Source organism: Salmo salar, chromosome ssa19 (assembly GCF_905237065.1).
Source record: "Salmo salar chromosome ssa19, Ssal_v3.1, whole genome shotgun sequence".
NCBI classification, from domain to species: domain Eukaryota; kingdom Metazoa; phylum Chordata; class Actinopteri; order Salmoniformes; family Salmonidae; genus Salmo; species Salmo salar.
The window spans coordinates 64,955,524-64,980,555 of NC_059460.1; the positions used below are offsets into that span (position 1 = coordinate 64,955,524).

At 40.5% G+C, this 25,032-nt stretch overlaps 1 protein-coding gene across 9 annotated transcripts in view; it reads right to left on the reverse strand.

Moving 5' to 3' along the window:
- Window positions 1-25,032, reverse strand: part of tlcd3bb (TLC domain containing 3Bb) — a 48,345-nt gene that overhangs the window by 14,852 nt on the left and 8,461 nt on the right. For 7 of the 9 annotated variants that reach the window (XM_014159265.2, XM_045702606.1, XM_014159267.2 and 4 more), the window contains exons 2-3: window positions 8,531-8,722; window positions 5,060-5,143 (exon numbers count right to left, since the gene is read on the reverse strand). In XM_014159265.2, the coding sequence (XP_014014740.1) occupies window positions 5,060-5,143; window positions 8,531-8,655 (209 nt within the window). In that variant the 5' untranslated portion in view covers window positions 8,656-8,722. Of the gene's footprint in view, window positions 1-5,059; window positions 5,144-5,865; window positions 6,007-8,530; window positions 9,250-25,032 lie in introns of those variants that run through there. The other 2 variants (XM_014159268.2, XM_045702604.1) reach the window with 2 other exon arrangements.

Consider the following 25,032-nt stretch of genomic DNA (forward strand, 5'->3'; position numbering starts at 1 on the left):
TGATCACCATGCCAACTACTACCAATTTCACACTTCAGAATCTCCTAAAAGAGCCACAAGATGGCGTTTCAATGTTTCATTACTACAAAATCCTACATTCTGTCCTCAATTTGAAATTGAACTAAATGAATTCATAATGCTCAATAAAAATTCAGTCAATGAACCCCGGATTCTATGGGATGACACCAAAGGTTTTATAAAAATACTTCATTTGCATCTGAGTTGAATAAATCACAATTAAATAAGATATCAGAATTGGAAACACTTTTTTCAGACCAGGTATCTATTACTCACTCTCAACAAACACTTTTTTCAGACCAGGTATCTATTACTCTTTCCAAAGTCAAGACAGAACTTAATTTATTGATAAGACAGAAAGCAGAATTTGCCGTCCACTTAGTTAGGTTCAACCACTACTTCCATGGTAATCGTCCCAGTCGTTTACTGGCCAACAAGCTTCGCAGTAATGATCAATTAGCTGAAACAGCAACTATTGAATCTGAAACTGGGGAATTACTATCAGAACCCAAATGAATCAAAGATTCTCCCAGCTCTATAAAGAACTGTACACCTCTGATTGTAAATACACACCAAGCCAGAGTAAGTCCTTTCTAAAAGAATTAAGAACTCTTCTCTCAACAGAAAAAGCTGCATTGCTGGGAACCCAAAATCGCTCTCAATGAACTCAAAAGGGCATTGCATAGTATGAATAAATGGCAAATCACCTGGATGGGATTCCCCCTGAGTTCTATTTACATTTTTATCGGTAAGGATGCTACTCAGTGTTCTCACTATCACTCCTTGGCCCGTTTTATCTCGATGCAGAAAAAGCTTTTGATAGACTAGAATAGTCATATCTCTGGTCGGTCTTGAATAGCGGGATCCGTGTTACCGAGATTTCCTGCCCAAACCCACTCTCTTTTCGCAGGATTCTGCTTTCTGTCTTATCAATAAATTAAGTTCTGCGAGAAACCGGTAAATTATAAAAATTATTTATATGAACAGCATGACGTGAAATGGAACTTCAATTATATGTAATGTCTAAATCTGTCTTATCTAAGGGCCACAGCCTACTCTCTGCAAGATCAATCATCAACGCTCAGGTTGGGAACAGACAGCGCATTTCAGTATAGAGTGCAGTTCACAATGCATGTCGGCCTTTCATCTCATCATGGTAACTTTTTTCTTGTGAAAGGTAGGACTACATTTGCTGCAGCATAGCCTATGTATTAGTAATATAAGGACTGAATGAATGCATGTTTCATTTACACAAAAGAGCACAACAAAGCCTATTCCCCCTCAGGAGACTGAAAAGATTTGGCATAGGTCCTCAAAAAGTTCTACATCTGCACCATCGAGAGCATCCTGAATGCTTCCAACACTGCCTGGTATGGTCTAGGTCCAAAAGGGACCATGGCACCATCTGCACCATCGAGAAAATCCTGTCTGAATGCAACACTGCCTGGTATGGTCTAGGTCCAAGAGGCTTCTTAACCTGTTGGGGCTAGGGGGCAGTATTTGCACGGCCGGATAAAAAACGTACCCGATTTAATCTGGTTACTACTCCTGCCCAGTAACTAGAATATGCATATAATTAGTAGATTTTGATAGAAAACACTCTAAAGTTTCTAAAACTGTTTGAATGGTGTCTGTGAGTATAACAGAACTCATATGGCAGGCAAAAACCTGAGAAGATTCCAAGCAGGAAGTGGCCTGTCTAACAATTTGTTGTCCTTCTGTTGCATCTCTATTGAAATTACAGTATCTGAGCTGTTACGTGACACTTTCTAAGGCTTCCATTGGCTCTCTAAAGCCTTCAGAAACCGTATCGACGCGTCTCCTGTCTCTGGGCAGATAACAGTAGCACAGTTTGTCAGTGGACTGCCTGGTGACAGAGAGACTGGAGATGCGCGTTCACGAGACCTCGCCATTTTTTTATTTTCCTCTTTGAATGAATACAACACTGTCCGGTTGGAATATTATCGCTATTTTACGAGAAAAATAGCATAGAAATTGATTTAAACAGCGTTTGACATGCTTCTAAGTACGGTAATGGAACGAAATGCGCTTGCCTTTGGATAGTGACCTGAACGCACGAACAAAACGGAGGTATTTGGTTATAAATATGGGTTATTTGGAACAAAAACAACATTTGTTGTTGAAGTAGAAGTCCTGGGAGTGCATTCTGACGAAGAACAGCAAAGGTAATACAATTTTTCTAATAGTAATTCTGAGTTTAGTGAGCCCCGAAGTTGGCGGGTGTCTGAATAGCTAGCCTGTGATGGCTGAGCTATGTACTCAGAATATTGCAAAATGTGCTTTCACCGAAAAGCTATTTTAAAATCAGATATAGCGATTGCATAAAGGTGGTCTGTATCTATAATTCTTAACCTCTATGGGCTAGGTGGGACGATTGCGTCCCACCTACTCAACAGCCAGTGTAATCCCGTGGCGCGATATTCAAATACCTCAAAAATGCAAAAACTTCAATTTTTCAAACATATGACTATTTTACACCATTTTAAAGACAAGACTCTCGTTAATCTAACCACACTGTCCGATTTCAAAAAGGCTTTACAACGAAAGCAAAACATTAGATTATGTCAGCAGAGTACACAGCCAGAAATAATCAGACACCCATTTTTCAAGCTAGCATATAATGTCACATAAACCCAAACCACAGCTAAATGCAGCACTAACCTTTGATGATCTTCATCAGATGACAACCCTAGGACATTATGTTATACAATACATGCATGTTTTGTTCAATCAAGTTCATATTTATATCAAAAACCAGCTTTTTACATTAGCATGTGACTAGCATGTGACTAGCATTCCCACCGAACACTGCCGGTGAATTTACTAAATTACTCACGATAAACGTTCACAAAAAACATAACAATTATTTTAAGAATTATAGATACAGAACTCCTCTATGCACTCAATATTTCCGATTTTAAAATAGCTTTTCGGTGAAAGCACATTTTGCAATATTCTCAGTAGATAGCCCGGCATCACAGGGCTAGCTATTTAGACACCCAGCAAGTTTAGCACTCACCAAAGTCAGATTTACTATAAGAAAAACGTTATTACCTTTGCTGTTCTTCGTCAGAATGCACTCCCAGGACTTCTACTTCAATAAATGTTGGTTTGGTCCCAAATAATCCATTGTTATATCCAAATAGCGGCGTTTTGTTCGTGCGTTCAAGACACTATCCGAAAGGGTAAATAAGGGTGACGAGCATGGCGCATTTCGTGACAAAAAAATTCTAAATATTCCATTACCGTACTTCGAAGCATGTCAACCGCTGTTTAAAATAAATTTGTATGACATTTTTCTTGAAAAAAAAGCGATAATATTCCAACCGGGAATCTGCGTTTAGGTAAAAAGAGGAAAGAAAATAAAGCACGGGGTCGACTCGTGCACGCGCCTAAGCCCATTGTCCTCTGATCGGCCACTTGCCAAACGCGATAATGTGTTTCAGCCAGAGGCTGCCTCGATATCATTCAGCTTTTTCCCGGGCTCTGAGACCCTATGGGAGCCATAGGAAGTGTCACGTTACAGCAAAGATCCTCAGTCTTCAATAAAAAGAGCCAAGATGAACAACAACTTGCCAGACAGGCCACTTCCTGTTCAGAATCTTCTCAGGTTTTTGCCTGCCATTTGAGTTCTGTTATACTCACAGACACCATTCAAACAGTTTTAGAAACTTTAGGGTGTTTTCTATCCAAAGCCAATAATTATATGCATATTCTAGTTACTGGGCAGGAGTAGTAACCAGATTAAATCGGGTATGTTTTTTATCCGGCCGTGTCAATACTGCCCCCTAGCCCTAACAGGTTAAAATAATTGTTATGTATTTTGTCAACGTTTATGATGAGTAATTTAGTAAATTCACCGGAAGTTTTCGGTGGGAATGCTAGTTCTGAACATCACATGCTAATGTAAAAAGCTGTTTTTTGACATAAATATGAACTTGATTGAACAAAACATGCATGTATTGTATAACATAATGTCCTAGGAGTGTCATCTGATGAAGATCATCAAAAGTTAGTTCTGCATTTAGCTGTGGTTTGGGTTTTTGTGACATATATGCTTGCTTTGAAAATGGCTGTGTGATTATTTGTGGCTGGGTACTCTCCTGACATAATCTAATGTTTTGCTTTCGCTGTAAAGCTTTTTTGAAATCGGACAATGTGGTTGGATTAACGAGTCTTATCTTTCAAATGGTGTAAAATAGTCATATGTTTGAGAAATTGAAGTTATAGCATTTTTAAGGTTTTTGTATTTCGCGCCACGCTCTACCATTGGATATTGGTGAGGTGTTCCGCTAGCGGAACGTCTGTCCTGAACATTAACACTTATTTTTCTTAAACCTACATAGTTGGTTAAAAGGGCTTGTAAGTAAGCTTTCACTGTTGTATTTGGCACTTGTAACAAATAAAATTAGATTTGATTTCCATCTGGCTTTCGGGGGGTCACCTAACTTTTTCATTGTAAAGAGGATTTTTTTTAAATTCGCATTTGTTTATTTCCCAAGATTTATCACACAACATTTTAGGACTACATACAGCAGCTTTTTAATTAAAGGAGTCTGCTATGTGTCTTCTTTTTTGCCATGACAAATCAAGTATCGGGACAACCCTTCTCCCAAGGCACAAAAAAAACACTGACAAATTATGATTCTGAAGTTAACAATTCACTTAAAACATTTCTAGTATGGCCTGATGTAAAATATCGCTCAAGGCTGAATGAGACTAAAAAACGTGCTTTTCTTTTTTCTTCACTCTATGCTGTAGTTAACTGTTTTTTTGTGTGGGAGGGGGGGGTTATGATTCAGATATCTTCTGTCTCTTTCTGGGGCCTGATCATTAGGACCAGAAACTGAAAATGTTTTACAACGGAAAACAAAAGTAATAATTTCTTATTGAACAACTGTGTCTGTTTTCTTCCATTTTAGTGTCTCAAACATGCCCCTGGTCTGTTTTACTAATTTTACTGACTGAGCTTTACAGTAACAACAATTGTCAGAAGGACGAGGTGAATTTCTACACTTACTGGTCCTCAACGATGTCATCACAGGAGGAGGCAATGATGTAACCAGCAGAGGAGGCCATGATCGCCTGAACAGAGGACACCAACCTGAGAAAGGCCCGCAGGAGAAATTAAACATTAACATTGTTAATAACATCAGACTACAACTGCTAAATGTCTGGTAAAATGATAAAATATTGTGAAATCCAATTTTTACTAAAATGTCATCCTTCGTCATTATCAGAGTTAACCAAAAGTCATCATATGACAGAATTAGTGTCGATTTATTTTGAGTGGTAACCAATGGCTCCATCTCAATTAGTCTTTCCGCAATTCCTCACATCCTATCTCCTCGCTTCCTTCTCAAATGTATATTGAAAAAGAAAGTCCAAGGTCACTCCCCTCAGACTTTCTTCTCCAATACGTTTTGAGAAGGCAAGGAGAGAGAACGGAAATAATTGAGGAAAGATTAACTGAGGAAGAGCATGCATATATATACAGTTGAAGTCAGAAGTTTACATACACTTATGAGTCATTAAAACTAGTTTTTCAACCACTCCACAAATTTCGGCAAGTCGGTTAGGACATCTACTTTGAGCATGACACAAGTAATTTTTCCGACAATTGTTTACAGACAGATTATTTCACTTATATTTCACTGTATCACAATTCCAGTGGGTCAGAAGTTTACATACACTAAGTTGACTGTGCCTTTAAACAGCTTGGAAAATTACAGAAAAATATGTAATGGCTTTAGAATCTTCTGATAGGCTAATTGACATAATTTGAGTCAATTGGAGGTGTACCTGTGGATGTATTTCAAGGCCTACCTTCAAACTCAGTGCCTCTGCTTGACATCATGGGAAAAAAAAATAAAAAATCAGCCAAGACCTCAGAAAAAAATTGTAGACCCCACAAGTCTGGTTCATCCTTGAGAGCAATTTCCAAACACCTGAAGGAAACACGTTCATCTGTACAAACAATAGTACGCAAGTATAAACACCATTGGACCACACAGCCGTCATACCGCTCAGGAAGGAGACGCATTCTGTCTCCTAGAGATGAACATACTTTGGTGCAAAAATTGCAAATCAGTCCCAGAACAACAGCAAAGGACCTTGTGAAGATGCTGGAGGAAACAGGTACAAAAGTATCTATATACTATGGTTTGCAACTGCACATGGGGACAAAGACTGTACTTTTTGGAGAAATGTCCTCTGGTCTGATGAAACAAAAATAGAACTGTTTGCCCATAATAACCATCGTTATGTTTGGAGGAAAAAGGGTGAGGCTTGCAAGCCGAAGAACACCATCCCAACCGTGAAGCACGGGGGTGGCAGCATCATGTTGTGGGGTGCTTTGCTGCAGGAGGGACTGGTGCACTTCACAAAATAGATGGCATCATGAGGCAGGAAAATTATGTGGATATATTGAAGCAACATCTCAAGACATCAGTGAGGAAGTTAAAGCTTGGTCGCAAGCATACTTCTAAAGTTGTGGCAAATGGCTGAAGGACAACAAAATCAAGGTATTGGAGTGGCCATCACAAAGCCCTGACCTCAACAATTTGTGGGCAGAACTGAAAAAGTGTGTGCGAGCAAGGAGGCCTACAAAGCTGACTCAGTTACACCAGCTCTGTCAGGAGGAATGGGATAAAATTCACCCTACTTATTGTGGGAAGCTTCTGGAAGGCTACCCGAAATGTTTGACCCAAGTTAAACAATTTAAAGGCAATTCTACCAAATACTAATTGAGTGTATGTAAACTTCTGACCCACTGGGAATGTGATGAAAGAAATAAAAGCTAAAATAAATCATTCTCTCTACTATTATTCTGATGTTTCACATTCTTAAAATAAAGTGGTGATCCTAACTGACCTAAGACAGGGAATTTTTAGTAGGATTAAATGTCAGGAATTGTGAAAAACTGAGTGTAAATGTATTTGGCTAAGGTGTATGTAAACTTCCGACTCAACTGTACATAGTACCAGTCAAAAGTTTGGACACACCTACTCATTCAAGGGGTTGTTCTTTATTTTTACTATTTTCTACATTGTATGGAATCATACAACATATGGAATCATGTAGTAACCACAAAAAAAAACTGTTAAACAAATTAAAATGTATTTCATATTTGAGATTCTTCAAAAGTAGGCACCCTTTGCCTTAATGACAGCTTTGCACACACTTGGCATTCTCTCAACCAGCTTCATGAGGTAGTCACCTGGAATGCATTTCAATTAGCAGATGTGCCTTGTTAAAAGTTCATTTGTGGAATTTCTTTCCTTCTTAATGCGTTCGAGCCAATCAGTTGTGTTGTGACATGTAGGGGTGGTATACAGAAGATTGTCTTTTACCAAATAGAGCTAAGTCCATATTATGGCAAGAACAGCTCAAATAAGCAAACAGAAACGATAGTCCATCATTACTTCAAGTTTCAAGTTTCTTCAAATGCAGTCGCAAAAAACATCAAGCACTATGATGAAACTGGCTCCCATGAGGACCACCACAGGAAAGGAAGACCCAGAATTACCTCTGCTGCAGAGGATAAATTCATTAGAGTTAACTTCCCCTCAGATTGCAGACCAAATAAATGCTTCACAGAGTTCAAGTAACAGACACATCTCAACATCAACTGTTCAGAGGAGACTGCGTGAATCAGGCCTTCATGGTCAAATTGCTGCAACAAAACCATTACTATAGGACACCAATAAGAAGAAGAGACTTGCTTTGGCCAAGAAACACAAGCAATGGACATTAGAACGGTGGAAATCTGTCCTCTGGTCTGTTGAGTCCAAATTAGATTTTTTGTTCCAACCGCCGTGTCTTTGTGAGACGCAGAGTAGGTGAATGGATGATCTCCGCATGTGTAGTTCCCACCATGAAACATGGAGGAGGAGGTGTGATGGTGCTTTGCTGGTAATACTGTTGGTGATTTATTTAGAATTCAAGGCACACTTAACCAGCATGGCTACCACAGAATTCTTCAGCGATACGCCATCCCATCTGGTTTGCGCTTTGTGGGACTATCATTTGTTTTTCAACAGGTCAATGACCCAACAAACCTCCAGGCTGTGAAAGGGCTATTTGACAAAGAAGGAGAGTGATGGAGTGCTCCATCAGATGACCTGGCCTCCACAATCTTCCAACCTCAACCCAGTTGAGATGGTTTGGGATGAGTTGGACTGCAGAGTTAAGAAAAAGCATACTGTTGGAAAAGCATTCCAGGTGAAGCTGGTTGAGAGAATACCAAGACTGTGCAAAGCTGTCATCAAGGCAAAGGGTGGCTACTTTGAAGAATTTCAAATATATTTTGATTTGGTTAACCCTTTTTGTTACTTAAATGATTCCATGTGTTATTTCATAGTTTTGATGTCTTCACTATTATTCTACAATGTAGAAAATAGTAAAAATAAAGAAAAAACCTTGAATGAGTAGGTGTGTCCAATCTTTTAACTGGTACTGTATATGATCCCCACTTTTCCTCATCTCTCACCTGGCTGACACTATGACCGCATCCCCTTCGCTCCACCTCAGTGCAGGGATATGCTTGAGGCATTGCTTGGAGAGCACAAACAGGCCTGGGAAGAAGACAGACCCGGCAGCCAGGATGGTCAACATGGTCCAAAGTGTTTGTCTTGATGGCAAAGTTCAGCAGGTAGTCTGGTCTTTGAGATCTTTCTTCCCTCTGAAATTGGAAGCACAGAGATAAACAATTTCAAAACAAGAAGGCAACTAATGCACTAATAAAGGTTGTTTCCTTTCTTTTATCATGTGTCGCCAAAGGGACACAGCATATTAAGTGGGAAAGGGGCATTGGGACAAAAATAGCACCAGCACAGAGTGGAGAAGAGGGCATTTGTTAACTTTTCAAAGGGGCAGAGAGGGTTAGTGCGTGTGGATGATTGTGGTGATGCTGAGGGCTGGGTGTGGTTGCTGGTAAGTGATTTTCATAGATGAGGAAGCCCATTGTGCTAACATGACAGGGTGGCCATCTAAGGTCATTATGAACCTCATCACTACTAGGGCTGTGGTGGTCACAAAAATGTATCAGCCGGTGATTGTCAAGCCTATAACTGTCGGTCTCACGGTAATTGACCGTTAATTAACATAAAACACATTTAGCATCTCCTGGCTTACAAGCCATTTGAAAAAGTCTAATAAATCCATGTAATATAGCCTACACCTTCACAATAAATCCATTACCTTTTTAGACAGGTCTAAAGATGCATGATATGAAGAAAAGAAGAAAAGGATAGCATACTCTGAGTTGTCCTTATGTTAGGACCTGATCTGGCTATGCCACATGGCTGTGGGCTACACTAGTTAATTTAGCAGACAAGATTTGCTTATAATTCCGTGCCATTATTTTATAGTATGAAGAATACAATTCAACAAAGCTGAATAAAATATAAATATTTTCTCCAAACGATGAGGGAGTGCGCACTATTCTGTGTTGAGCGGTTAACAAAGAAATAGATACTCCTATATGCTTAATTTAGCAGGCCTAACGAACAACAAAAGCACTAGCCTATGTCAATCTACTATCCCCCATAGTACAAAAGTCGACCTATTCTATTCTGTGGGAGAAATAAATATTCCAAACATAGTCTGGGACAGTTGTGGGATGCGATAGATCCCAAATTAATATAACCACCAGCATCTAAAAAACACTTGTATGCAATGTGGCTGACGCAACAGATCAGAATGTTTAGTTTAAAATGTTGATAAACTATTAGAATATTTCTTCACATTATAAGCGCAGCAATGTGCACATAGTAGTAGGCTATAAGCACAAATGTTCCATTAGCGGGAATACACCATTATCAAAAGTGACCGCAAATGTGATTATGCATGTAATGCTTTTATTATAAATGTGCTTAATTTTAACAAGTTATTTGGCCACTTTATTTGTGATACAAACCTTATTAAAACATAGGCCTATGAGCTAGGCTACATGAGGTGTGCGACTATCATTCAAAAAGGTTGCAAAAAAAGACATTGTTTCTTATGTTGGGCATCATTCACAAGTGATAATATATAATTCACAAGTGATAGGCTAATATTGTCACCCATCAGACTATTCTTGACTTAATCTCATCTTTACATATACTAAATAATATATGTGTGACATTTGTTTTGATTTAGAATGGACCATTATCACGCACCTGTATCGAAACAGGGGCAGCGGGAAGAAATACATGTGCACTTAAATAGCGAATGGAGGACGCTTTTCTCCGTGGTTTATTTTCATGCCAGCCAGGTAGGCTATACTCCTGTTGTAAATATAAGCAATGTGCTTAATATTAAGAAAGTAGAGAAATAAAAATAGTAGGCCTAGCCTATAGAAAGCTGATGGGATCCTCCTCTTTTTATTAGTGGCCATCACTCTGTTCTCACGCAATTGCATAGCCTATAGAAATGTTGCGAAACATGAGCTCATGAAGTGTTTGATTTGATTTTCGAATACATTTGCATTTTTGTCAGAGTGATTAGAGGGACAATAGAGTCCTGAGTACCAGGCAGTTAGCAAGTTTGGTAGGCTACTAATGACCAGCAGCAGCATCAGAGCTTGGAGAAGCCTAATTACAGTGACTAAACGGTCATGTCGAATTTGACTGCCTTCATGACTCGTGACCGCCGGTGTGGCAGTAATACGGTCACCGCAAGAGCCCTAAATCACTACCAACTCGGGCCTGAGGCATGCATGTTGATCCCACACAATGCAGCATGGTTGCTCCGACTAGTCGTATGATGTTACGAATGGTCGGTTACTTAAGACATAAACAAAAGGAGGTTGGGTAGTTGGGGAGGATGGGTAGGCGTATAGGCCTAACGGTAACGTCTAACAACCCAAAGGTTCCGTTTTCGAATCATGTCAGGGACAACTTAAGCATTTTAGCTAATTAGCAACTTTGCAACTACTTGCAGTGGCTGCTCTTTCACTGTAAATGTCCATTAATATGTTATTGACATGTAAATCTGTCATACAAATCAGGAATTTCCTCAATAAACACAAATACGAGCGTTTCTGCATCTCATCGGTAGAAAAGGGCCATCTACATTTCCTGGTTGTAAGTAGGGATGCACGATATATCGGTGAACATATCGGAATCGGCCGATATTAGCTAAAACATGGCAACATCGGTATCGGCCCGATGTCTAGTTTAACCCCTGATGTTAAAAACCGATGTCAAAGCTACCTCGCATACCTATATAACGTCGGTACATTATGTAATGACGCAACGTAAAATTTTGCGCTACACGTGCAACACAGCATTCCGAACCTAGCCCACAATGTCTGCTGTGTGGATCGAGCAGTGAAGCAGTCATTTGAAAGAGTAACAAAAGTTATTTGTATTACCCAGTAAGAGTGTACCTAAGTTGGCATGAGCAAAACAGTTTGGAAAATCGACTTAAAAAAATTCACACTCCACTAAATCAACTTCAGCTAAAATGGCTACCATCACTGGAGATAACGTGAAAGTTTGGCATCAGAACTCACTGAATTGCGGTATAACTCACTGGTGTCTGCTCTGGCTCCAATTCAGGCAACCGTGGAAACCATCCAGGGTTCTGTGGCATCTCACACTACCACACTGGCCGAAGTTGAGGCCGGGCTGTCGAGCCACAGCGACCAACTCACTACGCTGGAAACAAGGCTTGACGATGTGGCCGCTGCCAACAAGTCGCTGCAGCTACAAGTGGAAGATTTGATTTCACGATCAAAATGCCAAAATATCAGCATGATTGGACTGCCAGAGGATTCTGAGACAGGATCTCCAACCCACTTCATGGCGGAGGTTTTGGGAAATGAGGCTTTTCACAATCTTCCTTAACTCAATAGAGTCCAACACAGCCACCTAAACCTCGCCCATGCAGCCAACCGCGTCCCATTCTTTTTTTTAATTGAACCTTTATTTAACTAAAAAAGTAAGTTAAGAACAAATTCTTATTTACAATGACGGCCTACCAAAAGGCCTCCTGCGGGGACGGGGGACTGGGATTAAATTTTTTTAATAAATACAATATAAATATAGGACAAAACACACATCACAACAACGGAGACAACACTACATAAAGAGAGACCTAAGTCAACACAGCATGGTAGCAACACAACATAACAACAACATGGTAGCAACACAATATGGTAGCAGCATAAAACATGGTACAAACATTATTGGGCACAGACAACAGCACAAAGGGCAAGAAGGTAGAGACAACAATACATTACGTAAAACAGCCACAACCGTCAGTAAGAGTGTTCATGATTAAGTCTTTGAATGAAGAGATTGCGATAACTGTCCAGTTTGAATGTTTGTTGCAGCTCGTTCCAGTCGCTAACTTCAGCGAACTGAAAAGAGGAGCAACTTAGGGATGTGTGTGCTTTGGGGACCTTTAACCTGTTGGGGCTAGGGGGCAGTATTTGCACGGCCGGATAAAAAACGTACCCGATTTAATCTGATTATTACTCCTGCCCAGAAACTAGAATATGCATATAATTATTAGCTTTGGATAGAAAACACTCCAAAGTTTCTAAAACTGTTTGAATGGTGTCTGTGAGTATAACAGAACTCAAATGGCAGGTCAAAACCTGAGAGATTCCTTTACAGGAAGTGGCCTGTCTGACCATTTATTGTCTTTCTTTGACATCTCATTCCATTACAAAGGATCACTGCGGTAACGTGACACTTCCCACGGCTCCAATAGGCTCTCAGAGCCCGGGAAAAACCTGAATGTCGTCATTCCAGCCCCAGGCTGAAACACATTATCGCCTTTCTCAAGTGGCCGATCAAGGGACTGTGGGCTTAGGCGCGTGCACTGGCCGCCCCCGTCTTTGTGATTTTTCCTCTGTTTACCGAAAAGGAGATTCCCGGTCGGAATATTATCGCTTTTTTACGAGATAAATTGCATAAAAATTGATTTTAAACAGCGGTTGACATGCTTCGAAGTAAGGTAATGGAATATTTAGAATTATTTTGTCACGAATTGCGCCATGCGCACGACCCTGATTTACCATTTCGGATAGTTTCTGGAACGCACGAACAAAACGCCGCTATTCAGATATAACGATGGATTATTTTGGACCAAACCAACATTTGTTATTGAAGTAGCAGTCCTGGGAGTGCATTCTGACGAAGACAACAAAAGGTAATCAAACTTTTGTAATAGTAAATCTGATTTTGGTGAAGGCTAAACTTGCCGGGTGTCTAAATAGCTAGCCCGTGATGGCTGGGCTATGTACTTAGAATATTGCAAAATGTGCTTTCACCGAAAAGCTATTTTAAAATCGGACATATCGAGTGCATAGAGGAGTTCTGTATCTATAATTCTTAAAATAATTGTTATGCTTTTTGTGAACGTTTATCGTGAGTAATTTAGTAAATTGTTAGTAAATTCCCCGGAAGTTTGCGGGGGGTATGCTAGTTCTGAACGTCACATGCTAATGTAAAAAGCTGTTTTTTGATATAAATATGAACTTGATTGAACAAAACATGCATGTATTGTATAACATAATGTCCTAGGTGTGTCATCTGATGAAGATCAAAGGTTAGTGCTGCATTTAGCTGTCTTCTGGGTTTTTGTGACATTATATGCTAGCTTGAAAAATGGGTGTAAGATTATTTCTGGCTGGGTACTCGGCTGACATAATCTAATGTTTTGCTTTCGCTGTAAAGCCTTTTTGAAATCGGACAGTGTGGTTAGATAAAGGAGAGTGTTGTCTTTAAAATGCTGTGAAATAGTCATATGTTTGAAAAATTGAAGTTTTTGTATTTTTGAGGAATTTGTAATTCGCGCCACGCCTATCATTGGATATTGGAGCAGGTGTTCCGCTAGCGGAACGTCTAGATGTAAGAGGTTAAATGAAAGACAATCGCTGTTAAGCGCATCATTTTGATTTCTTTCTTTTTACTAAGGCTTTGAACTTGCGGCTCCACTTATGGCAATCTATAGCCTACATTGCAGTTTGGCAGCCTTTAGGTCATTTCGGATACTAATGTTACTCGCTAGTTAGACTCCGATCCTGTCTACCAATATTTGTATGTATGTGTGTGTGTGTGTGTATATATATATATATATATATATATATATATATATATATATATATATATATGCTTGACGTATACCTTTTTTGTTGCAGATTTTTTTATGGACATTCTATACTACCGTGGTTTACGTTGGCCTTAATAGGTGTGTCATCCTGTGGGTCACTGTTGGCCTGTGGGTCACTGATGGTTCTCAGTTACATTCACTTTATCTTGGACTCAACTACGACTCTTCTCTTCCAATTTTACTCATTTAATTGTTGCACTAGCTGAAGAGTTTAGACCCATGGTTCGTTTGCTTAATTGTACATATCCAAAATGCTAGTTGTCCGTATACCATCATTTAATTGTTTCCCCCTAAGGACGTTTGAAACAATTTAGCAACACAGGGGCTGACCCTTTTTCATAGTCTACTAGTTAATTTCAAATGTTTCTCATTACTCAGCCCTGTGGCAACACCTACTGGACTACATTCATTTATGGCCAGTGAAATGCCACCGATCGCTGTTAACATCTTTCAATAACTGGTTATACTCTTTGTTTAAAGTATGACCGAAACCCAAATTGTGCACTTGCCTACTGCCATATTTAATTTTTTAATTTCAAGGTGGTATGTAACTTCTTTCCTAGGTCGGTTTGACCTCACATCACGTTTAGGGTAATCAACGGATGCTGAGTAAGAGAACTCCTGCTGCTCGTCTCATTCATAATGACGAGATTAGGATTAGAATTTTTTGCCTTTTTCTTTAAATGGTTTTATACCATCACTTTTATTTTATTTTTGTGTATGTTGGGGGTGGTGGGGCAAAGATTATTGTGCTCTGCTTCTCTAGAGTATTTCTTTTTTTTCAGATTTGTTTTTTCATGCTGCTCCTCTCTCAATCTCTCTTTTAAAGATTCATGTCTAGTTCAACAACAAGTCAGGATGGAATTTTGGGGCTTCCAGTCAGACTGGTGTGTCATGACGTTGGCCTGTGGGTAAGGTTTATGACCCCCCCCCCCCCCCATAAATACCTTTCTCCCTTCCCCTCTCTGACCCTACTGAAGGACTTGAATAGCCTGTGTTAAATATAGAGAGTCTGGGAACATCAAACAAATGGGGAAAAGGAACCATATTTTGGTAATAAAACCAGTTGGAAATATGCTTGGGAACGTAATGAGTATGTATGTCAGTTCGGTTGTCATCTGAGACATTATGACTGATGACAGGATGACATAAACTGTACCTGGGAAAGTATACACCCTCTAGTTATCAGAGTCACATGGAATTGTTATGCAATTGAAATGTTTGATATTGAAATTGTTTGTTAGGAGATTAAATGTAATTTTAGCTTCCAAATGAGAGAATTGGGTTTTCATAAGGAAAGTGCCCTGCTTGATCAGTGGCCCACCCCTGTGAAGAGACAGGTGTTATAAACGATGAAACACATCCTTCCCCCTCTCCACTATATAAGCCTTTGACGAAAAGATAACCACGTTGGTTCCAGTACGTGAGGTCTGCAGCCTCTACGTTAGAAGGACACACGTCAAGTACAGAACTAAGCCAACCTCGGCGTGAGCTTTGGTGGCGAATGGTATGAACTTTGAGCTTATTCACTACAGAAGTGATACTTCCTAGCCGTTGAGTTAGCAGCGGCCGCTGTAGACGTGGGCTAGGAAAGGACGGACGACGGATCCAGTCTAACAACCAGACGAAGATACCACCACGTATCCAATTTACCACCAGAGACATTCTTCCGAGGACAGGAAGATCTGTTGGCCAACCCGGCCAGCATCTACGACCAATCTACCGAAGCGCAGCTCAGAGTAAATATTTATTGCATTTTCCTTTTCCAAATGGGCGGTAATTTAGAATGCATAAGATAATGTATTTACGATAGCATAGCTGCTGTTTCTTTGTTCCTAAATCTTCCCGCTCTTTCATTCAAGCCCAACCCCCTTTCCTTTGTGTAACCAGCCATGATACAGGTTCCGTCCACCAGGACGTTTTCTGTATGACATCATTTGTATTCTGTGTATTTGTAATTCTGTGTGATTGGTTTAGCTATTTAGTAAATAAATAATTAAACCCAATTTTGTATTGCTGATTCAACTTGTTAGCCAGGGTTCGTGAAGATAGCCAAGAATTTACAACTTTCATTATGAGACTGAAAATAAGATAAGGGTTAATATTGACTGCTACCGATGTAAAGTATTACTAAGTATTTTAAGAGTTTATTCGGAAGATAACGGCTCTATAAACGTTCTTCCGTGGTGCCCCGACTTTCTAGTTAATTACATTTACATGATTAGCTTAATCAGGTAATATTAATTAGAGAAAGAATTTTATAGGTTAGCATGTCATATCATTTAATCCGGCATAGCCAAAGACACGACAGGTGACATGGAACATTTGCGGTTGTGGGGGGAAAATGAAGTGCTTCTGAGCATTTTCACATCTGAAGAGCCTGAATATTGATATCGCATTTCTTCAAGAAACGCACCTAGATATTAACGACCATACTAGATTGCATAAAGCATGGGTTGGACAGGTTTTAAATTCTAATTTGAACGGCAAAGCCAGGGGAACAGCAATAGTGATTTCACCCTCACAGATCATTTCAGATTCTGGAGGACGTTATACAATAGTTAGTGGCACCCTCTTCCAAACCCCTGTAGTACTTGCCAATGTTTACACCCCTAACTGGGATGACACTATATTTATGACACCTCATTTAGCCTCTCTCCCTAATCTTGACACCCACCGCCTCATCTTCGGCAGTGACCTTAACTCTGTTACTGAACCAAGACTAGACCTGTCTAATCCCAGAACACTTACTCCTTCCGGGATGGCAAAAGCTCTTTCTACATTCATGACCCAAATGGGTTATGTTGATCTATGGTGCTTCCTCCACCCGGTCACAAAAGACTTCTACTTTTCTCATGTTCATCAAGCCTACTCGCGAAGACTACTTTTTTTTTATAGTTAGAGCCCTTCTCCCCTCAGTTAAAATTACAGAATATTCTGTTATAGTAATTTTGGACCATTCCCCCACATTCTGGATTTAGCACTTACTCTGAATGCAAAAAAACCCCAGTTGAATTGGAGATTTAACACGTGTTAAATCTCCAATTGAACTGTTTTTTTTTTTTTGCGTTCAGAGTAAGAGCTGAATCCAGAATGTGGGGGAATGGTCCAAAATTGTCTTACAAAAAATGACTTTATTTCAACCAACATAGATGTATTCATTTAAACAAATAAAAATGACGACACCTCCCTCTCTCTTCTTTGGGAGACTTTCAAAACTGTATTATAGGGAAAGAATATCTTACAATGCTCATTATTTCAAACAAAGAGAACTGAAACGTCAAGAACTGGTGGACTCAATCCTGGCAATAGACCGCCAATATTCACCTTCTCCATCCCCTGAATTATACGCAGAGGCTGAAACTTCAAACTCAACTTAATTTGCTTTCCACTGATAAAGCAGAGTTTCTGTTGCAACGAACAAAGTGGACATACTACGAATATGGTGACAAGGCCAGCTGCCTTTTGGCACACCAACTTAAAAACGCCAGTCAGCATCTCATCTCATAGGTATATGACTCTTCCCGTAATATTACAAGTGATCCCTCTAATATTACTTCAACTTGTGTCATTTTATTCTAACCTCGACAAATCCGAACCCCCATCAGATAATACGACTATGGACAACTTTTTAGATATCTTGGATATTCCATCCATTGATATGAACATGAATAAAGTTCTGGATAACCCTCTGCATCTAGATATCTAGATAGGGGCGGCAGGTAGCCTAGTGGTTAGAGCGTTGGCCTAGGAACCGAAAGGTTGCAAGATCAAATCCCCAAGCTGACAAGGTAAAAATGTTGTTCTGCCCCTGAACAAGGCAGTTAACCCACTGTTCCTAGGCTATCATTGAAAATAAGAATTTGTTCTTAACTGACTTGCCTAATTAAATAAAGGAAAAATAAAAATGAGATAAAAGGTTATAAAGTTAATGCAAGGCCTCAGGCCCTGATGGCTTCCCTGTCGATTTTTATAAGAAATCTAATATAAACTAGCCCCATTACTATTAGATATGTTCACCGACTCGTTTTCACAAGGCTAACTCAAGCCTCCATCTCACTTGTACTCAAGAAAAATAAAGATCTAGCAGAATGTGGTGGATATCAGCCCATTTCACTTTTGAATGCTGATGTTAAACTATTAGTTAAGGTTCTATCATGCCGGTTGGAACCCTGCCTTCAGGATGTCATATCTGATGATCAAACAGGTTTCATCAAAGGACGACAACTGTTTTCCAATGTACGCCATCTTTTGAACATTATACTCTCTCCTTCTGTCTCTCCAGACCCCGAAATGGTTGTTTCTCTTGATGCATAGAAGGCTTTCAGCCAGATGGAGTAGGATTATTTATTTAAGATTTTGGGAAGATTTGGGTCCAATTTCATCTCATGAATGCGTCTGCTCTATTCTGCTCCTATGGCTAGCGTACACACCAACTCTCAACATTCAAAATACTTCCCCCTCTCCAGAGGGACCAGTCAAGGGTGTCCTATGTCCCAGCTCCTTTTTGTACTTGCAATAGAACCGCTTTCGTTGACCTTAAAATTATCATCATCATTCACTGGAATCCACCGAGCTGGTGAAGAACAGTGTCGATGTATGCAGATGATCTACTATTATATCACTAATCCTTTGAACTCTGTCAATAATATACTCCATATTTGACACATTTGGATCATTCTCAGGTTACAAATTGAACATTCAGAAAAGTGAATGTTTTCCAATCAACCCCACTGCCAAGCAAATTCCCCATGGAGCCCTGCCTTTCCATCTGTTTCCCTCTGGTTTTTGCTATTTAGGTGTGAATATAACAACATTTCTGGCTATCCTACATAAAAACTAACTTTGCAAATCTAGTCACGCGAGTTAAAGCAGACTTACAATGCTGGGATAGTCTGCCTCTCTCCTTAGCTAGCAGAATCTAATCTGTTAAAACATTTTTTTTAACCTAGGTTTCTATACCTTTTTCAATGTCTTCTGGTCTTTCTGATTAAATTTTTTTTTACCAAGTTGGATAAGTGCAGTCATTTTATCTGCGCTGGCAAATCACCTAGGAGACATAAAGCAATACTTCAAAGAAGGAGACAAGATGGAGGATTGGCACTTCCAAATTCTGGTGTAATGCTCCAAGTACCAACTGGTGCTCATTAGAAGCACACTCCTGCCAATCATCCTCCCTTTCTGCTCTTACTTGTGCCCCACTGTCCTTGTGTCCTTCAAAGTATACTGGAAACCCCATTGTGCGCTCTATGAAGATCTGGAGACAATTTTAGACTTTCTGCCTCTTCTCTTCTAAGCCCTGTTCGTAACAACCACCTATTTTTACCCTCCAAACTCAACCAGGCTTTTGTTTTGTGGTGAGAAAGAGGTTTGGTATGTTTCAAAGATGTATTTTTAGATGGGAATTAGCAAGTTTGAATATTGTAGCTAAATATAATCTGTCTCATTCTAATCTTTTCTGCTATTTTCAAGCCCATAACTTTGTTTGCTCTCATTTTCCCACCTTTCCTCAACTGCCTCCCAAGACGATGCAAGAAGAGATTTTGTCCCTCCCGTGGATTTGGCAAGGTCTGATTTCAGGATTATATGACATTATGCTTTCCTCTGAACCCTCTCCAATAAACAAAATCAAGGCAGGTCAAGTTCACTACCCCAGTCTTACACATGACTGGTGGGAGGAGGCCCTTCTTAGGGTTAACTCCACATCCTCATGTGCTCGGTTAAGTTTAAATTCAGTTCAAACTCTTGCACAGAATTCACTACACCAAAGAAAAACGTAGTAAATTCCTCCCAGACACAAATGAGACGTGATAGATGTTCATTCCCTCCAGCAAACCACACCCATATGTTTTATTCATGTTCTAAACTGTCTGAGTATTTGTCATCATTTTTTAACACTTTCAAAAAGATATTGACCTGCAACCTTGTCCTTTGATAGCTATATTTGGAGTTCTATCTTTGTAGCCTAGTCTCACTAAAAGTAAAGCAGACGTTGTAGAGTTTGCTTCCCTCATAGCCCGCTGGCAGATCTTGCTTAATTGGAAATCCTCCAAACCTCCGACTGCATCATCCAGGTTGAAAGATCTAATATATTTTCTACACTTCGAAAAAATGTAATACACAGAGGTTGTACTGATAACTTTTTATTGAGATGGCAGCCTTTAATTTCCTTTTTTGAACAGTTGCCTTCTATTGATCAGGAGTAACAATTTTGGCCAACGGGGTATATGAGAGGGTGTGGGAGGGAAGGGATTCTATGCTGTGATCTTTAGTTATTTATTTTTGTGTACGTGGGTATGTATATTTATATTATTTCCAATTGTATGTTTTCATTTATTTTAGCATGTATGCTGCTTTTGTTAAGGGGAGGGAGGTGTTTCAATAAGTATAGGGGGATAAAATGATGTATCTGTTCAATTTGTATTTGTCCAATAAAAATATATAACAAATAAAATAGATTTGAATTTTGATTGCAACGTGCGCATATACTGTAGTTGTTTTAACGGAATAGCCTACGTCTTTTCAGCTCAGATTTACCCATGAGGCTATGGCATACGACGCAGTGTAGGAATAGCCTAGTGTTATTTTTTTTAATCCATATTTGTTTATGTATTCATTCGGATTCACAGTGCGGACTGTGAATCAGAATTAGTTAGGTAACATAGATAATTAAGATGTCTTATCTGCATAATATGTTTATATGATATGCTTGTTATTAGAATGTATCCCTTCAGACTCTGATGTTGGCAGTTGCACTTCCTCCCTCAGCTGGGCCTCAAGTCAACTGGGGCCCAGAGAGGGGAGAAGTCAGGCTTGTCTTTCACATGTCTCTGGTGCTATGCAGAATATCAGAAAGAGAAGAGGACAGGAGGGAACATTGTCTTCATATGTGAATGGATCTTTACCTATTGTAAACCACGTGAAGGGATGGCGTGATTAATGGGGAACCAATTACTTGTCTCCACAATGTCTGTGCGCCAGTCACTCCCTCCTTTGGCCTTACGGGAGATAAGGTCTGAGAAAAAAATGTGTGGGGTAGTGTCTGGAACCATTGTATGTCATCTCTGATGTTGCACCTATCCCGGGGTAGTGTATGACCTAGAGGCTCACTCCCCTCAGTGAGATTGTCCGGTCATGTGGTCAAGAAGGGGTTTTACTTGAGACGGGAGTTGACAACTGATTTATGCCATAGAATGAATTGGTGTTTCTGTGCTATGAAGTACCAGGAACGAGATCGGAGCCTCGTCTTAGGGGCCAGACTAAACAATAAGAACAGTCTTCATAGCAAATGCTATCTGGCTGCGGGATACTCCTTACTCATATATCAAGTTTCACCTTGTGAACCATTCCATACATCTGTTGTTTGTCATAAAGACTAAAAGGGCGTATCTTTTTTATAAAATATATTTGTATTCTTTGTACGTCAGAGCTACTCGCCACAACACTTGGAAGTGTTGAGCCAACCAGCCTCATCATTATAGAAGCAATTGCTCTATGCTTTCCTTATTAATATGTTTTGAATAAAGTAATATCCTGATTGGTGATTGACCTTGTCTCTTCTCATTATTGATTCGAATTTCCACCACAGGACCAAACAGAGGTCCCGTACCGAATGGTTCAGTACAAATAGATGTACTGTTACAGCCCTAGTAGACACTGTCCTTCGCTCCCGCCTACCCTCACCGTCATTAACAGAACTGCGGGAAAACAATGCCCGACAGGCGGGGGTGAAGGACACTGTCTAGTACCGGTTGCCCCCACTAGCACAGTAGGCAGGGGGCTGGGGCAACATCGTGTGCTAGCTAACTAACTAACTAGTTAGTGACACCTTGTGCTAGCACACAGTGTCACCCCCGCCTCCCGCGTACTGGAGAAACCGTGCCCGAGAGGTAGGGTCGAAGGACACTGTCGACTGGTTGTCCCCGCCACCCGCTTGCGCAGCAGGCGTGAGGCTGACAGTGTAGTAGTTAGCGACACCGTATGCTTGCTAGTTAGTTAAATCACGATGTAGCTCCCGCCTGCTGTGTACCAGTCCTCATTAGGACTAGCTGTCCGAACACCTGCTCTCGCCGTCGTTAACAGAACTGAGGGAAAACAGTGCCCGACAGGTGGGGTGAAGGACATGGTCTACCGGAGTACGGCTAGCTAGCTCTCATTGTCGCCCCGTCCCTTCTTCTGTGGGGTTTATCGGCAGCTGGCATCCAACGCTATTTTGCACTAGTGCCACCTACTGTACTGGAGCCAAGCTCCCCAGCCAGTCCTAACTTAAAAATGGACCAATAGAAGTATAAAGATGCAGGAATGCACCGAATTGGGGGACGCAATTGCACCTTTCTCGGTCAAACTCGTCGTCAACATCTCGAACGCACAGATATGGGGCAAGAAATTGTACATTATTAAAGAAATTGCATATTATTAGTCCAACGGATCCATAATTTATTTTCTCTGGAAATGGAGGTCCACAAAATAAGGACCGAGGTAAAGTAGTTTTTTTATTCACACATTTGGACATTCAGACATTCGCCAAAAGCCATTTACAAATGTAAAAATCAATAACTAATTCACCGTTTGTCACAGAAACATCAAACTAGGTATGATTTATTCTGTAAATGTCTAGTATACTTTTACAACCTTTGCTTTGAGTAAACATTCCAGTTCTAATTTGATAGAAATACATAAAATGCCATTTAAAGCTATAGAAATCAATAACGTTTTCACTGATTATGACAGAAAAATCTAACTAGGTATGATTTATTCTATAACGTCAAAAACATACTTTTACAACCTGGCTTGAGTAAAAATTCCAGTTGACTTGATAAAAAAACATAATATCTATAAAATGCCATTTAAAGCTATATAAATGAAAAATGTTTTTGCTGATTATGACAATCATCAAACTAGGTATGATTTATTTTATGTCTAGTATACTTTTACAATCTTTGCTTTGAGTAGAAATTCCAGTCTTGATTTGATTGAAATACATAAAATCTCAAATATTGCATTTAATAATTCAGTGATTGTAGCAGAAAAGGGAAACTATGCATTTATTTGCAATAACTTTAAAGAAATGTTCATTTCAAGTGCAATTTGTTCTATATGAAGTTGTAAAATGTTTACAATCTTAAATTGTATGCAAAATCGGATCAGAACATTCAACAACCTCTGACTCCACATCGTCAGAATTCTGAAGTAGGAAATCAACAAGCTCCTCAGTGTCGTTCTGCTCAAAGTCAAGGTCACCTTCTCCATACTCATTGATCTCAGATCCCAACTTTGCTGCTCTCCTGTTCACCTCATATCCTTTACTGCAGGGTTGGTAGTGGATAGTGTATCCACTGGATGGCTGAGTCTGGCCTCTCCAGGCACCATGAACGCTGGTACCCCCTGCTCACTTTGAGATGGCTCCTCCAGAAGCTCCCCCTCCTCCTTCACTGTGAAGAATATGCACTGCCTGGTATTGCTCTGCTCCACATTCAATTGGGATTGACCTTGACTAACCTGGGGGTCATTCAAACCATTTGTTTTGCTAGCACAGACTGGAATATGTTCCGAGATTCTTCCGATGGCATTGAGGACTGCACCACATCAGTCACTGGCTTTATCAATATGTGCATCGAGGACGTCGTCCCCAACGTGACTGTACAGACATACCCCAACCAGAAGCCATGGATTACAGGCAACATTCGCAGTGAGCTAAAGGGTAGAGCTGCCGCTTTCAAGGATTGGGACTCTAACCCGGAAGCCTATAATAAATCCCACTATGCCCTCTGACGAACCATCAAACAGGCAAAGCGTCAATACAGGACTAAGATCGAATCGTACAACACCAGTTCCGACGCTCGTCGGATGTGGCAGGGCTTGCAAACTATTACAGACTACAAAGGGAAACACAGCCGAGAGCTGCCCAGTGACACGAGCCTACCAGACGAGCTAAATAACTTCTATGCTCGCTTCGAGGCAATTAACACTGAAACATGCATGAGAGCATCAACTGTTCTGGATGACTGTGTGATCACGCTCTCCGCAGCCGATGTGAGTAAGACCATTAAAACAGGTCAAAATTCACAAGGCCGCTGGGCCAGACGGATTACCAGGACATGCACTCTGAGCATACGCTGACCAACTGGCAAGTGTCTTCACTGACATTTTCAACCTCTCCGTGTCTGGGTCTGTAATACCAACATGTTTCAAGCAGACCACCATAGTCCCTGTGCCCAAGATCACAACGGTAACCTGCCTAAATGACTACCGACCCGTAGCACTCACATCTGTAGCCATGAAGTGCTTTGAAAGGCTGGTCATGGCTCACATAAACACCATTATCCCAGAAACCCTAGACCCACTCCAATTTGCATACCACACCAGCACTCCACACTGCCCTTTCCCACCTGGACAAAAGGAACACCTATGTGAGAATGCTATTCATTGACTACAGCTCAGCGTTCAACATCATAGTGCCCTCAAAGCTCATCACTAAGCTAAGGACCCTGGGACTAAACAGCTCCCTCTGCAACTGGATCCTAGACTTCCTGATGGGCTGCCCCCAGGTGTTAAGAGTAGGTAACAACACATCCGCCACGCTGATCCTCAACACGGGGGCCCCTCAGGGATGCGTGCTCAGTCCCCTCCTGTACTCCCTGTTCACTCATGACTGCACGGCCAGGCACAACGCCAACACCATCATTAAGTTTGCTGATGACAACAGTGGTAGACTTGATCACTGACAATGATGAGACAGTCTATAGAGAGGTGGTCAGAGACCTGGCCATGTGGTGCAAGGACAACAACCTCTCCCTCAACGTGATCAAGACAAAAGGAGATGATTGTGGACTACAGGAAAAGGAGGACAAGCACGCCCCCATTCTCATCAACGGGGCTGTAGTG